General features: G+C 50.5%; 4 protein-coding genes across 4 annotated transcripts; 3 read left to right on the top strand and 1 right to left on the bottom strand.

Moving 5' to 3' along the window:
* The first annotated feature begins 1,504 nt into the window (after positions 1–1,504).
* BO97DRAFT_406055 (cytosine permease) lies at positions 1,505–3,564 on the top strand. The gene is made up of 3 exons (XM_025695331.1): positions 1,505–1,926; positions 2,016–2,232; positions 2,290–3,564. Exons 1-3 carry the CDS (start codon positions 1,699–1,701, stop codon positions 3,378–3,380), a joined length of 1,536 nt encoding a protein of 511 aa, XP_025550840.1. The 5' UTR covers positions 1,505–1,698; the 3' UTR covers positions 3,381–3,564.
* A 1,191-nt stretch (positions 3,565–4,755) lies between these two features.
* tif35 (translation initiation factor eIF3 core subunit g) lies at positions 4,756–6,238 on the top strand. Its single transcript, XM_025701146.1, has 4 exons — positions 4,756–4,851; positions 4,952–5,582; positions 5,806–5,977; positions 6,093–6,238. The coding sequence occupies exons 1-4, from the start codon at positions 4,835–4,837 to the stop codon at positions 6,143–6,145; spliced, it is 873 nt and encodes a 290-aa protein (XP_025550839.1). The 5' UTR covers positions 4,756–4,834; the 3' UTR covers positions 6,146–6,238.
* Positions 6,239–7,109: 871 nt separating this feature from the next.
* On the top strand, positions 7,110–7,857 carry BO97DRAFT_93010 (uncharacterized protein). Its single transcript, XM_025701148.1, has one exon. It carries the CDS (start codon positions 7,289–7,291, stop codon positions 7,697–7,699), a length of 411 nt encoding a protein of 136 aa, XP_025550838.1. The 5' UTR covers positions 7,110–7,288; the 3' UTR covers positions 7,700–7,857.
* On the bottom strand, positions 7,858–8,833 carry BO97DRAFT_93009 (uncharacterized protein). The gene has a single exon (XM_025701147.1). The coding sequence runs from the start codon at positions 8,512–8,514 to the stop codon at positions 8,017–8,019; it is 498 nt and encodes a 165-aa protein (XP_025550837.1). The 5' UTR covers positions 8,515–8,833; the 3' UTR covers positions 7,858–8,016.
* Between the last annotated feature and the right edge of the window lie 4,833 nt (positions 8,834–13,666).

The raw sequence follows: 13,666 nt of genomic DNA, 5'->3' as shown, positions 1-13,666 counted from the left end.
GACGAGAAAGGACAATGCGATCAATTAGTCGCCATCTTGAAGCTGAGCTGGCAGCAATCTAATAACCTTGCGCTAAGCATTGGTATGAGGCAACGGTTGCCCCTCAGATATTCCTGGACGGGTGAAGTCGCAGTAGCTCTTATCGCTTGCTGCAGACGTCCAATCATCAGAGGCGTGGCTAACTGCAAGATGAAAGGTCTCCTTCCAATCAAGCGGCGTCATGCCAGGATGAATGCGCCAAGTCGGAGGTATCTCTTGATTTTGTGCTTGTCTGAAGCTTCTCTCTCCGATAACGATCACTGACGGCGATCACCGCTGCAGTCAGATATAGAGGTCGTAGTCACGTAGGTTGCCGACGGCGTGAGGTACTCGCAGAGTCTGGGGAAGAAGAAATAGGATGATGCCGTCATGGCCATGCACTGGAACGGGGAACCTGGAGATGGCGGATGCAATCGATGAGGGGTTTGCCCACTGCCCAGACCCCTGTCGTGAACGCATGGAGCCGCGGTCATAGCCTGATGACGGACGTGTCTAGTGTTGTTAGCACAAGCCATGCGCTGGACCAGCGTATTTCATCGCAGAGTACAGTCAGACCGATAAAGCTGAGTGTGCGTGGCAAAACAGACGACCCAGGAGAACAGTTGAAGATCCATCGGCGATGGCCGACTACTAAAGAGACACGATACCAGCATGAAGCAGATACTCGCTCCGTCTGGGGAAGGTAGAGATATAGGGAAGGATGATATAGAGGGTGACAGATAAGGACCGATGGGGGTGACGGGAGAACTATCGGCAATCCGCTGAGCGCCTTGTTTCTCTCTCTCCAGTTCTCTAGGCCTGACAGTACCTGTATTGACTGAGTACAAACAACTAAGGGCAATACATGACGGACTGTTATCATTATCAAATCGCTCAGGGTTAGAGCCCAGATACTGTGCCTCATTGCCTATCAACAGACGAGGTCTTATCAGGGGTGGAACCGCTTGCCACTGACCCCACTCTGTAGCAGAGTTTTGCGGGCCAATCCCGCCACGAGGGCTGTTAATTTCTGCGACTCAGGTGGTGCTTAACTCAGCTACCAAACACCCTGGCTGCCAATGAGAGCGATGGTGGCTGGGATTTACCTGGCATGATTGGGATAGGACATAAGCTTGTGCGCACTAGGGCTCGACTAAGCCGCAGTTTAGACCCGTGGGGCACCGAAGTTCAACTTGCCCTTTCTCGAAAACCCGAGGGCCGTTTCCATACCTGCAACACGCGACACCGAACCCGAATCCACGGGCAATCTTTTTCTGTTACAGTTACGCGGTCGCGGCGGTTTTCCGACCCGGAAGCGATCATTACATCGATCTGGATCCAGTGGGCCTTTCGCTCGTCTCGGACTGGCGTGTGTTGTGTGTGTGTCCACTGTCCACTCTTCACTGTGTGGGTAAGAAATCATTCGCCGTGCCTCCCAGGAAAAATCACTTATTAGACGCTCTGATCCCACCTTTCCAAAAAGAAAGAAAGAAAGAAGAAAGAAAGATGTGGTCGTCTTTTCGTCCTCTCTCGTCCCTCCCCCTCCCCCCTTGAGTTTATACTCAATACTTGAGCTTTTCAAGCTCTCGTATCAACCCAAACCCCACAATTCGAGTCTTCAGTACTCATTACACTCAATCCAACCACGTCAAACGCCGTTGAGATATACGCGTAAACATCATGTCTGGTGGAATCGATCCGGACCTTGAAAAGGCCCCCCAGGTGGCCAAGGCGCCTATGGATGACAGCAGCGATGGCGCTGTCCCTGGGGAGAGCTTCATGTACGGCAACTCGCTCTACGCAAAGCTTCAGCGGCTGGCTGGAAAGTTCAACATCGAACAACGAGGTGTTGAGCGTGTCCCCGAAAACGAACGGACGGATACCTCATACTTCAACATCAGCAGCATGGTGTGTACCTAGTTTACTGCATTATGCTTTTGTCTTGCTGGCTCTCCGCCGGTTATCACAAGACCGCCTCCCAAACTGACCCCTCGCAGTGGCTGGCAGCCAACATGGTGGTTAGTTCTTTCGCCCTCGGTGTCTTGGGACCTGAAAGCTTCGGGCTCGGCTTTGTCGACTCCATTCTCGTCTGCCTCTTTTTCAACCTGATGGGTATCTTGACTGTTTGCTGGTTCTCCTGCTTTGGTCCTGCCTTCGGTCTCCGTCAGATGGTTCTGTCCAGATTCTGGTTCGGTTACTGGCCGACAAGATTCAGTAAGATACCCTCGTCTCGACCTCGAATCAACCAATCCTAACCCAATCGCCTTGCAGTCGCACTTTTGAATGTTCTGTCCTGCCTGGGCTGGTCGGCGGCCAACTCGATTGTTGGCGCTCAGTTGCTCAATGCAGTCAACCATGATGTCCCTGGTTTCGCGGGCATCCTGATCATCGGCGTCTGCACACTTTTCGTCACCTTCGCCGGATACAAGATCGTTCACTTGTACGAGTACTACAGCTGGATTCCCACCTTTATCGTCTTCATGATTGTTTTCGGCATGTTCGCCCACTCGGGCGATTTCTGGAACATCCCCATGAAATCTGGTGGTGCTGAGATCGGTGCTGTCTTGTCTTATGGTTCAACTATCTATGGATTCGCCACCGGTTGGACCAGTTATGCTGCTGATTACACCGTTTATCAGCCCTCTGACCGCAGCCGCCGCAAGATCTTCCTGGCTGCCTGGGCTGGTTTGATCCCTCCTCTCCTGTTCACTCAGTTCCTGGGTATCGCCATCGGTACTGCTGCTATGGTCAATGGTGGAGACAACAAATACATGGCTGGTTACCTTAAGTCCGGAAACGGAGGCATCCTCTGGGCTGTTGTCGAACCTCTTGGCGGGTTCGGCAAGTTTTGTCTGGTCATCCTCTCTCTTTCCATCATCGCCAACAACTGCCCCAACATCTACTCCGTATCCCTCACCCTACAGGTCCTGAGTCACCAGAGCCAAAAAGTGCCTCGTTTTATCTGGGTGTTTTTGGCCTCGTGCGTTTCTGTTGCCATCGCCATTCCTGGATACTCTCACTTCGAGGAGGTTCTCACGAACCTGATGGATTTCATCGCCTACTGGCTGGCCATTTACTCAGGTATCGCTATCGCCGATCACTTCATTGCCCGTCGTGGCTTCAGTGGATACCGCATTGAGCATTACGACAAGCCCGAGAAGCTGCCTTATGGTATCGCTGCTTGCATCTCCTTTGCCTTCGGTGTCGTCGGCATGGTCACAGGTATGAGTGAGTCTTGGTTCACTGGACCCATCGCGAAACATTCGCATGGTGGCGACCTCGGTTTCGAATTGGGATTCTTGTTTTCGTTTGCTGTACATGCTGTGTTGAGGCCCATCGAGCTGAAAAAGTTCGGTCGGTAAATTTGTGCAACTTTCTTACTCTCTTTATACAACGATTTGGGAACGGGTTTTCTTGGGATAGGTTAGCTTTTTTTTTTATGTCTGTTATGAGGAATCAGCTTGTCTATGAGTGTTCCATTTGGGAACCGGGCAGCTTCCATCATGCTAGCTGGCATTTTGTAAATAGATATTATTGTTGATTCCAATGGGCCACGTGCAGATGAGCCAGGAAGTCAATGTGAATGAAGTTGTCATGAAAATATCCTTCTTCGTCGCTGTAAACTTCCTTTCTTGAACATCTACTCATGATTAGGATGGCCTTGGTTGCAGAAAGTCCAACCTTGCTTTTCAATCGAATTAAGATGCGTATAAATTGTTGACAAACTCCTACGTTGGTACCAGAGATCATGCTGGAATGAGCCAAACTCATTAAAGCTTGCAGTCAGGAGAACATTGGCGGCCATCACTGAACCTCCAACCTCCAAAACATGGTTGCGAGTGAATTTGTTCTGCTACTGAGGTCAGGTTATCCTGCCCAGGGCTTCTTGTGTCTATGAGCACGAACCAGCCTTCAGTGCGCGGCCAGTGTTGCCGAATCAAAACCATCATAGCTTGTCATATTGACGGTGTTAGACGTAAATAAAGGCTGCATCGCTGATGAGATTTTCGCAGATTGTTCTCATCGACAAGTCAAGGATTAAAGATGCGATGCTCTGCCGATTGAGCTGGCAATGCGTATGGCCTTATCGCTTCCTACGACGACGTCCAGCGTTTCAACTCAGGATGACCTCCTTGACAAGCACTCTGCCATGGATACCAGCCCCTGAGCCCCTTTGAATGCCGTCCACCACACGCAATGCTTCCTTCGAGTTGTCTCCTGCGACTGCAGCATTTTCTCTGATGGGCTGAGAGAACATTCGGTAGTCGAATCTATCTATGATGATTTGACCATGAGGATAGTGTTAGTAGCCTTGCGGTCTTCATGAGAAAAAGACTATCATTAAGCCAAGATGTAGTTCAGTATCACCTCTAACCATGTATCGTTTTTGTAAATCCATGAGCCTGATCGTCGACATTACTATATAGCAACCTACGTAGTATGATTGATAGTCTAGGAAGTAGCAACGGCGTGTGCAAATGTGTTTATAAAGCTGAATCAAGAAGCAGTCAAGTCTTCCTGTGCTGGTCCTAACATTTGTTCAGGGGGTGATGTGCTTATTTACTGAATGGCAAAGGTCCTAATAGTCGCTCCACAGAAAGACACCTAATCACCTCTGATCTATGGTTCGTTTGCTACCCCTCGCCAGACCGGCAACTATCACGTGACCCAGTGCAAGCCAGCCAGCCACACCCCATGCGCCACAAGCAAATTGCCGCGCCGCGAACAAATCCACAACGGATTCATTCGCCTTTCATTGAGAAATCCAGAAAACTAGCAAACCAAGTGCCGTACGCACCAACACACACCATACACAATGTCTAAGCTAGGAAAGTAAGCAACCCCCGTATCTTCAGCCCTTTTCTTCGCTCGACGAAACCGCATCTCTCTCCGACTACATTTATCTGACAATATTTTTTTCCCTTCTTTGCAGCCGCGCCGACTGGGCCGACGACGAGGAGTTTGATGACCCCTCCGCTCTCCCCGCACAGCAGATCACGACGAACAAAGATGGCACCAAGACTGTGGTCTCGTACCGCTTCAACGACGAAGGCAAGAAAGTGAAGGTCACCCGCCGCATCAAGACCACCGTCGTCCGGGAACATGTCAACCCCCAGGTCGCCGAGCGCCGCAGCTGGGCCAAGTTCGGTCTGGAGAAGGGCCACGCCCCCGGTCCTTCCTTCGATACCACCTCGGTCGGTGAGAACATCGTCTTCCGCCCCAGCATCAACTGGAAGATTCAGGCCCAGGAGGAGGAGAAGAACCCCGAGAAGGGCAGCATGAAGGACCAGCTCAAGGACAAGAAGGTCAAGTGCCGTATTTGCAGCGGCGAGCACTTTACTGCCCGCTGTCCCTTCAAGGACACCATGGCGCCCGTCGACGAGCCCGCCGGTGGTGCTGGCGGCTTGGAGGGCGGCGCGGAGGATGCCCCCGCCGCTGGTGGGCTGGGTGCTACCTCTGGCAGCTACGTGCCTCCTCATCTACGGAAAGGTGCTGCAGGTGGTGGCGAGAGAATGGCTGGCAAGTTTGAGAAGGACGATCTGGCGACTCTGAGAGTTACGAACGTAAGTCCTTCCATATTCCTTTCTTTCCGCTGCGGGGACATTGGGGAGAGCAAAGTGGTGGTGCGGTCGTGGTCGATAATGACGCATACGCACGCAAACACACTCTCTCTTTCTCTTCAACTTTTCCTCCCCCAAACCCGTCAGCAGAACTTCACCCTCTCAGAAAGGGTGTCATTCCTAATATCGCAAACTCAAAAAACAAGAAAACTAACAAGTCCGACAGGTCAGCGAGTTGGCAGAGGAAGGCGAGTTGCGGGATCTGTTCGAACGCTTCGGTCGTGTCACCAGAGTTTTCCTGGCCAGAGACCGGGAGACCCAGAGAGCCAAGGGTTTCGCCTTCATCAGCTTCGCGGATCGCAGCGATGCTGCCCGTGCCTGCGAGAAAATGGATGGCTGTAAGCTTTTTCTCCCCTCCCTTCTCATCATCGTCCCAAATTCTCCCAGAGAGGAAAAGAAAGGAAGAAAAAAAAAGAAAGAAAAGAAAAACTAACGTCTTTCCTTCCTTTCCAGTCGGTTACCGCCACCTTATTCTGCGCGTCGAGTTCGCCAAGCGGGCTACTTAGATATCTTCAACCTCGTTTTGTCCTCCCTTAACTCTCTCGCCCTCACCACCTTTCTAAACTCAATTCCTATCTTACTTCCGGTTCACGAACACCTTGACCTCTTTTCCCGTCTGGTGGGGGTTCTCCTTTATGACCTAAGGATTCTCCTCCAGCTACTACTTTACTTTGTTTTTCCTTTTGTATTGTATGATCCGATCGATAATGATGATTACCCCAAAAGGACATCCAACGTGTCAGTTTTTGCTAGCTTGCGTCTATGTGCATGTGTGCGCCGTGTGTCCATGGTCGAGTTTCAATACAAAGAAAGGGAAAAGAAAGACAAGTGGTGCTCCTTGGTTATGTTCGCAATCATCTCTTCCTTCCACTTACGTCGCTCATCTCATGGTTCGATTCGGAGGATCTCCCCTGTGACTGGCTGGCTGGCTAGCTTGCTTCCAAGTTGAATGGTCCTCCTTCTCCTGGGGCGTTTCCCCCGCTTTGGCTTACCTGCGTTTTCACTTCTTCATGAGATTTTTTTTTTTTGAAAAGGGGGCGAGGTTTTTGCTTGCATCAAGAAAAGTGCTTTTGTTTTACTGGGTTCTGAGACGAGATCACGTTGCATCCAGACTTAGCGTGGGCTTGTAGCCATATCCCAATGATAGAAAGTCTGGTTCCATGGCCCCTGCCGTCGTGATCATGCGGACGTAGCAGTAGACAGCCATAGCCTGGGGGCGGATACCGAATCTCCTCCATCCCCATATCCAAAATACTCCTGAGAAGATTGCTAGTCCTTCTCCGTAGATGCATAAGCTGCTCCTCGTTGCCCCTAAACTCCCAGCCCCAGTCCGCTTTGCAGCAGTCGCTTATGGGGCTTTGTCCGATGAGTCAACTCACATCATTGCCAGCTGTTCTCCCTGCATACCCACGAAAAGATGTCTGCCCTGTAGGGGGGCCTCAAGAAGGGGCCGAGGCGGCTGGAGGGGGACTCCTAGTCCGGTCATTGTTGAGAAGGGACTGAAGATGGCCTATAGGCCACAGTCAGAGGAGGTGGCGGATTGGCGTTCACAGGCTGCGGTGAACAGACTATTGAAGTTGCTCTGTCAAGGATGGCTTGCCATATACAAGCTTCTGTCAGGCTGACCAGACGGTCTGTGGGTAAGCCAGATGGGTAGAGAAGGATCAGTAGCACTTCGAGCTCCAAGAATAGCGCCGCCTCATCTCACCCTCACCACGCGCTTCACGCAGGCTAGACCATTATGCCTCTGCACAATCGTAATACTGACTCCTCAGCTAGAGGCCGCGGGCCTAACCATTCCGCGGTGGCAAGATCGGAGGTGTTCTACGTCCGTATTGGTGGATCTTCGCCCACCCAGGAAGGTGGACATGGCAAACGGAAAAAGTATCATATCAGTGCGTCATCTCCTGCCGTCTAAGCCGTCTGCCATTCAGGTGGGCGGAGGCCTGTTGTCTGGGGCGAGGCGTAACGCCAGGTCAGCATCAGGGAGGTGTATGGAATCTACCTTTGTGAGTGCACCAATGGCTATTGCTCGGAAGGTATGTCAATGGGTGTGCTGACTCCTTCCAACATTGGTTACATTGCATGGACACGGTGTTAAATAGTTCGGTCGACAATGGTCTTGTGTATCGCCCTGCGAGTGATTCGGTCAAGTGTTGATATGCTCATCCTTTGACGACCCTCGCGAGTTTCTATCTGTGTTACCCGTGAGAGACAACTGAGCTGGCGCTGACCATTCACTGGAAGAGCCGGTTCCCCACGGGATTCAACATACCCGTCTCGCCAAATGGGCTTCTTGCACGCCTCTCTCCTCAACGTCACCAACGCCAGTCTTACCCAATCAAGTATAACGACCGTCCTATCCGGGTCGGCTCATTCAAAGAAGCGGCCTCCGTGGCTGGTACTCAGCAGGCATCATACCTCTTCGGCTTTTTTTCTTGTTCGTATTCCCTTGAGCAGCTGCCTCGAAGGCGTCGATCCGCGCCAGCCTTCTGGCCCCGTGCGTTTTTATTCTGAGACTCCAAAGAGGTACTATACAGCTCAAGCGTCCGATCGAATTGAGGCGGTGGGCATGATAGGGCGAAAGTGTCCCGGCCAAACCTGGCGCCTCCTGCAGTATTTTCAGATATGGACCGGAACTTAGAATTGATGCTCGCATAATACTGGAAAGATTGGGTCGTCTGCAAGTCCAAAGAGACCGAGAATAACAATTCCAGGCAGCAATTGATCCTAAACCCGTTGAGTTGCACAGACAAGGCAGATTTGATAGCAACCCAGCCAACGAAAACAACCACGAGGAATAAGGAATATCAGCACCACGTTCAGTTTCTTGCGCAAATGCTGATTTACCTTTCCAAGATATCAGCCGCATCATGATCGGATGTGAGAGGAACGATTCGAATCAAAGATGTCTGGTAAGATATGATCAAGGGTGGGAGCACAACTAGCAAAGAGCCGTAAAACGGGTTCGTTTACAAACATTGGTCCCAGATGCGCGACATTCAAGACTGGTCAACAAGTGGACTATTGTTAACCTGCCACCGTCAATGATTCGGAAGTGAGTGGCATCAGCTCAAGGACACCCTAGCGTAACGAAGTCGCTATGTTTCGTCTTTTCAGGAGAACTGGGCAGGTCACAATTGGACCGGGAGGAACCGGTGTATCCTCGGATCCGAAGTTACCACAAACTAACGATGCTCCTACCTAAAACACGCGTGGTAGTGACACCTGTGCGTCCGTCACGGCAGATTTCCCCTAATAATGCTGCTCGACTGCATATCAGTCAAATCGCTGAAGACAGCTGCTACAGCTTGCATGAGTTGTAAAGAACGGATACTCTCGGAGAGCTACTTTGTGCCAGAACCGGCTGCCCGGTAAGAATGATCCGATGGAAAGGCTAATATGCAAAGTGATGATCGTAATCCGCATAGCAGCTCAGGTATGAGAGCCAGGATCCTGTCAAGGAACCATCCAATTGTGAAGTCTATCGAGGATCCCGGAAATTAAAGCCGAATGTTCTGGACTCGCCTCAAGCGCAGCTGCTTGGATCGACACGACAACCGTCTAGCGGGGCTTTGTCGATGGTCCCAACCGCAATATCGGCCATCTGCAGCCCAGAGCATGCCAGGACAGCATCACTACCCCATCGTGGATAGGAAAGGTACTGTAATTATCTTGCGGTTGTACAGGATTCTGCGTCGGGAAATGTATCAGCCACCGGCACGGGTCAAGTCAGCAGGAAAAAGAGCGGAACGCTTTCTGAAAGCGAAGGACCAGAGCAGTGCATCAAATCGGAAAGACACCAGTGGCGCAACTTTGTAGCGATGCTAATTATGAGACAGGTCCAACTGGTTTCCACCTGGGTCAGGGATCTCGGTCTTTGATAGGGCCTCGTTCAAACCTTAACGTAGGCACCGTCATGAATGGACGGACCCCGTTCTTCCAGGTAGAATCGGGACTGGACTCCAATCGAACAAGAGAAAGAAAAACAACCAAAGTACCAGCGAAGAAGGCAATGTCTATCGGCCTAAGAAACAATGACACCGTTCCGTCTGGCCTCTCTGATTCGCGACGGTGCCCCGACGGTGCCCTTGAAATTACCTAGTCAGCCCGATGAAGTCTTGGCCAAGTATCTGGAACAGGTGCAAGTTCTTTAAGGTTTTTTTGCTTAGGTATACCCAGCCCAGTCAGCCATGTTTGTTAGATACGGAAGCAGTGGGAGGGTCCTCGGGCGTCGTCGGCATTCGGCTTGTATCCCATCTCATCATCATCATCATTGGGACCGACAGAGTCAACATTCTGCTCAGGATGAGAGAGATGACATCGCAACGGCGCTGACTGACATAGCAAACCGTGGGAGGTCGTAGAGGAAACGGCTGCTGAATTAGTTGTTGGTCGTTGGCTCAATAATAACAATTCTTGTAAATAGGTGAGAAGAAGAAGGTGGTAGGAACAGTACAAATCGGCATGGCACTAAACCTCCTTCAGGCGAGCTCATGCACGTGCCATTTTTCCTCCCGGAACTAACTACCTAGCTAGTACTAGGCAAAGACCTAATCTAGAGGGATCGATAATTTAATTAGGTATAATGTAAGTCTGCCTCTTCCGGCTAGCGTCTCATCATCGTTCTTGCTTTTGCACGGCACTTCACGATCTGGAAAATGCATCCCTGTCCGTCCTTGAGGTCTCGAACGATTTGAACGGTCTTGAATGATTTGAATGGCTCTCAAGGCTGAAGGTCTCGATTCTCTATCAGCAGTGATCTTCTTCTGGGAATCGCGTGAAATCATATCTCCTTTACCATGGATCCATCTACAGAACAATATTCCAATCAGCGGGCCTGTCCGTTAACCCTGGCTTGAAATGCAACGTCCTTCGCGTCTCAATCTTGCCTTGCCTTGCCCCCACCCCCTGTTCAAGGTTACTATGGGATTCGCGCCGCATCCCGCGGGCACATCCTGCACGACATCCCTCCTCCACTAGGGACTCACTCTGTACTCAAAATTTGCAGTCTCTCAATGACTGGCTTCCGAGGAAAAATCTCACCCGGACATTCTGCCAATGATATGTGCTTGGCGGCTTATTTCAGCACGGTGCGTATCACATCTGGACCAACTAGCTTCCTGCAGGCCTGGTCGATCATCCAGCCACAGAAAACTTCGTCCATTTGGAGGAAAGTGAAGGGCGAAGAGGGGGGAAGGGACAAGCAACCATTGATCGGAATAATCAAAGAGGAAATTTGTCCCCCACTCCCGCAAACTGCATGTTCTTTCCACATACAGTGAATTGAATTGGACTGTCTTACCTGGTAGTGGGCCTGATCGATTCTGGAAAACATGCTGGGCGCAGCACATGTACGCTCCACACCGAGAATTGGTAGGACTGGAAAGGGGTCATTGTCGCTGAAGCGCATGCGGTCCGGTCAAAACATCCAGCCGAATCATGATAGGCGTGTTATCCATACTACTGCAGTTTATACAGGCTGCATATCTGAAGTCATGGCTCATTGTGTCATGTCGGTGAGCGAGAAAAAAAAACAAGCCATCGCGGGATGCGGGAATCGAATCCAGCCGTTGAATCGAAATTTGACGATCGCTTGATCCGTTTATTCATGCAAAACTCGCTGGTGCTCGTGCCTTGAGCATACGAAAATCCTGAGGGGAGAACCCCAAAGTGGCGACAGCTCTTGAACATGGATTCTTTTTTTGGAACCATGGCCCCTACCTGACACTGTATGGCTAGACGGCGTACATTGACCGTTCTTCGACGGCCCCGAGAGCTATTGGCTATCTGCATCTGCCCAAGCTCAGTAGTAGTATCGACAATCCCCATCATGAGACTGGGGTCTGCGCGGTTTCCCGGAGGCAATGATCGCCGCAAATCGGGTCTAGTATCATCTCATTCGGTCTTGCTGCACTTTGCCGTTCCCCGGGTGTTCACACACTAGGACAGCTGACTTCATAAGTATTGTTCTGTATGGAGCATAGAGCAGTTCACCAATCAAGCTGCCGGTCGAACTATGCCGGAGTTGGAGTTCATTCCAGTCTGAGTTTGTGCAGCGCTAAGTTTGTCTGGACTTGGGTCAGAGAGATGTCACATGGAAACTGACCAATGCTGTGTGTCTCCAACGGTTTTTGGCAAGGTCCAGCTCTTTTTGCACTAGTCTGGATGAGACGTCAATCTTTCCCTCGAAGGTTGTTGCTCTGTTTCTGGTTGAGGGGTTTAGTTTCTTTCTTTTTTCGTTTTTGAGTCGAAAAAGAAACGAAATCAATTCGCGGACCAGAACGTGTCGGAGAGGGAGGGAGGGGAGGAATTGAACCTGAAGGCACGCGCGCAGGGCAGACAGGGAAAAAGTATCAACACAGAACAACACAGAGGAGCAAGATCGGCATTGAAAGGCACAAGGCTTTTATTCCCCAAATTGAGCTTCAAGCATATATAATCTTCTTCCCAAAGGCGAGGTGCTCCTCATTGTGATCCAGCTTTTCTTTATTTGGGATCAATTCAATAGAGAAGTTGGAACAAGGAAGGTTTTTGGCCCTGGCATGGTCTAGCTCGACAGCAAACTCGTGGCGTGGGTGGTATTTGTTCTCAAGCTTAAATGGGTAACCTGGAGCTTCAGGGCTTGTGCACAACAATTCTCTGCAGACAATTTCCGCCGCACATATCTACAAGGTCGCTCATTGGACGCGGTAAAGGGGGCCAGCCTAGGTAGACAACGAAGATCGAAGTGTGCGCTTTGTTGGTGTGAACAGGAGGAAGAACCGTGGGCAAAGCATCTCCATCTAACACCCGAAAATCAATATCAAGCGAGCAAATCCCTCGCAACGACTGTCAGTTCAGCCTTGCCCTTTCCCCTTGACCGTCGGCACCTGCGAATGGTTTAAACAGAACTCGGACTCCCAAATTTCTCGCCAGGTCTTCTATTTAATCTCCCGAGAACCAGGCCTCTATTGTTCCAATAGCCGTCTTCTTGCCGTGGTCTACCGAAGTCCTGGGACAGCCGATCTACATACACATATGGTTGCAGCTGGGAATGAAAGCTTGCATTAATTGATGCAAGATACTCGCCCTCTTTTGCGCACATTCTAGTAAGTCCATCATATCGGTTTCCTGTTCTTGCATCGGGAGTCTCTGCGCGCCTGGCTTCCCACCTCCAAATTCTCTTCCTGGGATTCGGCCTTGAAAATATACTCTTCTTCGGTTCCGAGCCAGTGTCATTCCTAGTGATGCATTTCATGTCCATGACATGAGTCATGGAACTGTCACTGGCTGTATAAGACATGCAAGCTTTGGTGTCTTGGAAGGTTTTCGTCAAGAGACCTGCTGGACATCCACAGCGAGATGGCTAGCAACAGGGCTACATTAACTCTGTCAATTGTCTACGTCAACTCTCCCATGCTATACATATAACCTGCCAGAAGTCATCATGTCTACTTAGTCACTGTCCTCGAACGCATAGGTGTACTGCTGCTTTCATGTTTTCTTTTCTTTTTATTTTCTTTTTCTGTTGATGTCGTCTATTGCTTTTAACTTCCTTCCCATCCAATATTCCTTCCACCCTTCCGACAGTTTTATTGCCAGATCCCCCAGTTTTGTTTCCGTCGCGGATGATCAGAGCGGCAGGCCTACTTCATGGGTGCTGCAGTCTCCTTTGAGAGTCCATTGCTCTTGATTTTTATCCTCGCTGGCAGATTTGCTTTTGATATAATAACCTAGCGCTACTATCAGGAAGTTAGTACCCTATCGCTCGACCAGGATCCTGAAGGCGGGCAATATCTCCGGGTAAGAGCGACGACCTGTTCCAAACCGCGCGGTTGCAAGCCTTGTGGGTAGGCGTCACTAATAGCAATGATTAGCAGCGCTTCCACGGCTTTAGCATACCCCTGTTGAGTGCCATCCAGGCCTAGTGTCGACAGGGTCTTTTGGCGCTGCTCAGCTTGGGCTGACTCTTAAAGACGCCCCAGGCACGAACCCGTCTTTGAGCTTAGTTTGCTAAATTCTCAAAAGTCTATCTGTTGATCTTT

This window comes from Aspergillus homomorphus, assembly GCF_003184865.1.
Source record: "Aspergillus homomorphus CBS 101889 unplaced genomic scaffold BO97scaffold_21, whole genome shotgun sequence".
NCBI lineage: Eukaryota > Fungi > Ascomycota > Eurotiomycetes > Eurotiales > Aspergillaceae > Aspergillus > Aspergillus homomorphus.
Note: the sequence above shows the minus strand (reverse complement) of the source record. Positions and strands in the feature narration are given on the sequence as shown.

Coding starts and splice junctions, on each gene's coding strand:
- BO97DRAFT_406055 (XM_025695331.1), top strand. CDS start 1,699: ATGTCTGGTGGAATCGATCCGGACCTTGAAAAGGCCCCCCAGGTGGCC. Junction 1,927..2,015: donor ACTTCAACATCAGCAGCATG/GTGTGTACCTAG, acceptor GACCCCTCGCAG/TGGCTGGCAGCCAACATGGT. Junction 2,233..2,289: donor TTACTGGCCGACAAGATTCA/GTAAGATACCCT, acceptor ATCGCCTTGCAG/TCGCACTTTTGAATGTTCTG.
- tif35 (XM_025701146.1), top strand. Junction 5,583..5,805: donor CGACTCTGAGAGTTACGAAC/GTAAGTCCTTCC, acceptor CAAGTCCGACAG/GTCAGCGAGTTGGCAGAGGA. Junction 5,978..6,092: donor CTGCGAGAAAATGGATGGCT/GTAAGCTTTTTC, acceptor CTTCCTTTCCAG/TCGGTTACCGCCACCTTATT.
- BO97DRAFT_93010 (XM_025701148.1), top strand. CDS start 7,289: ATGGGTAGAGAAGGATCAGTAGCACTTCGAGCTCCAAGAATAGCGCCG.
- BO97DRAFT_93009 (XM_025701147.1), bottom strand. CDS start 8,514: ATGATGCGGCTGATATCTTGGAAAGGTAAATCAGCATTTGCGCAAGAA.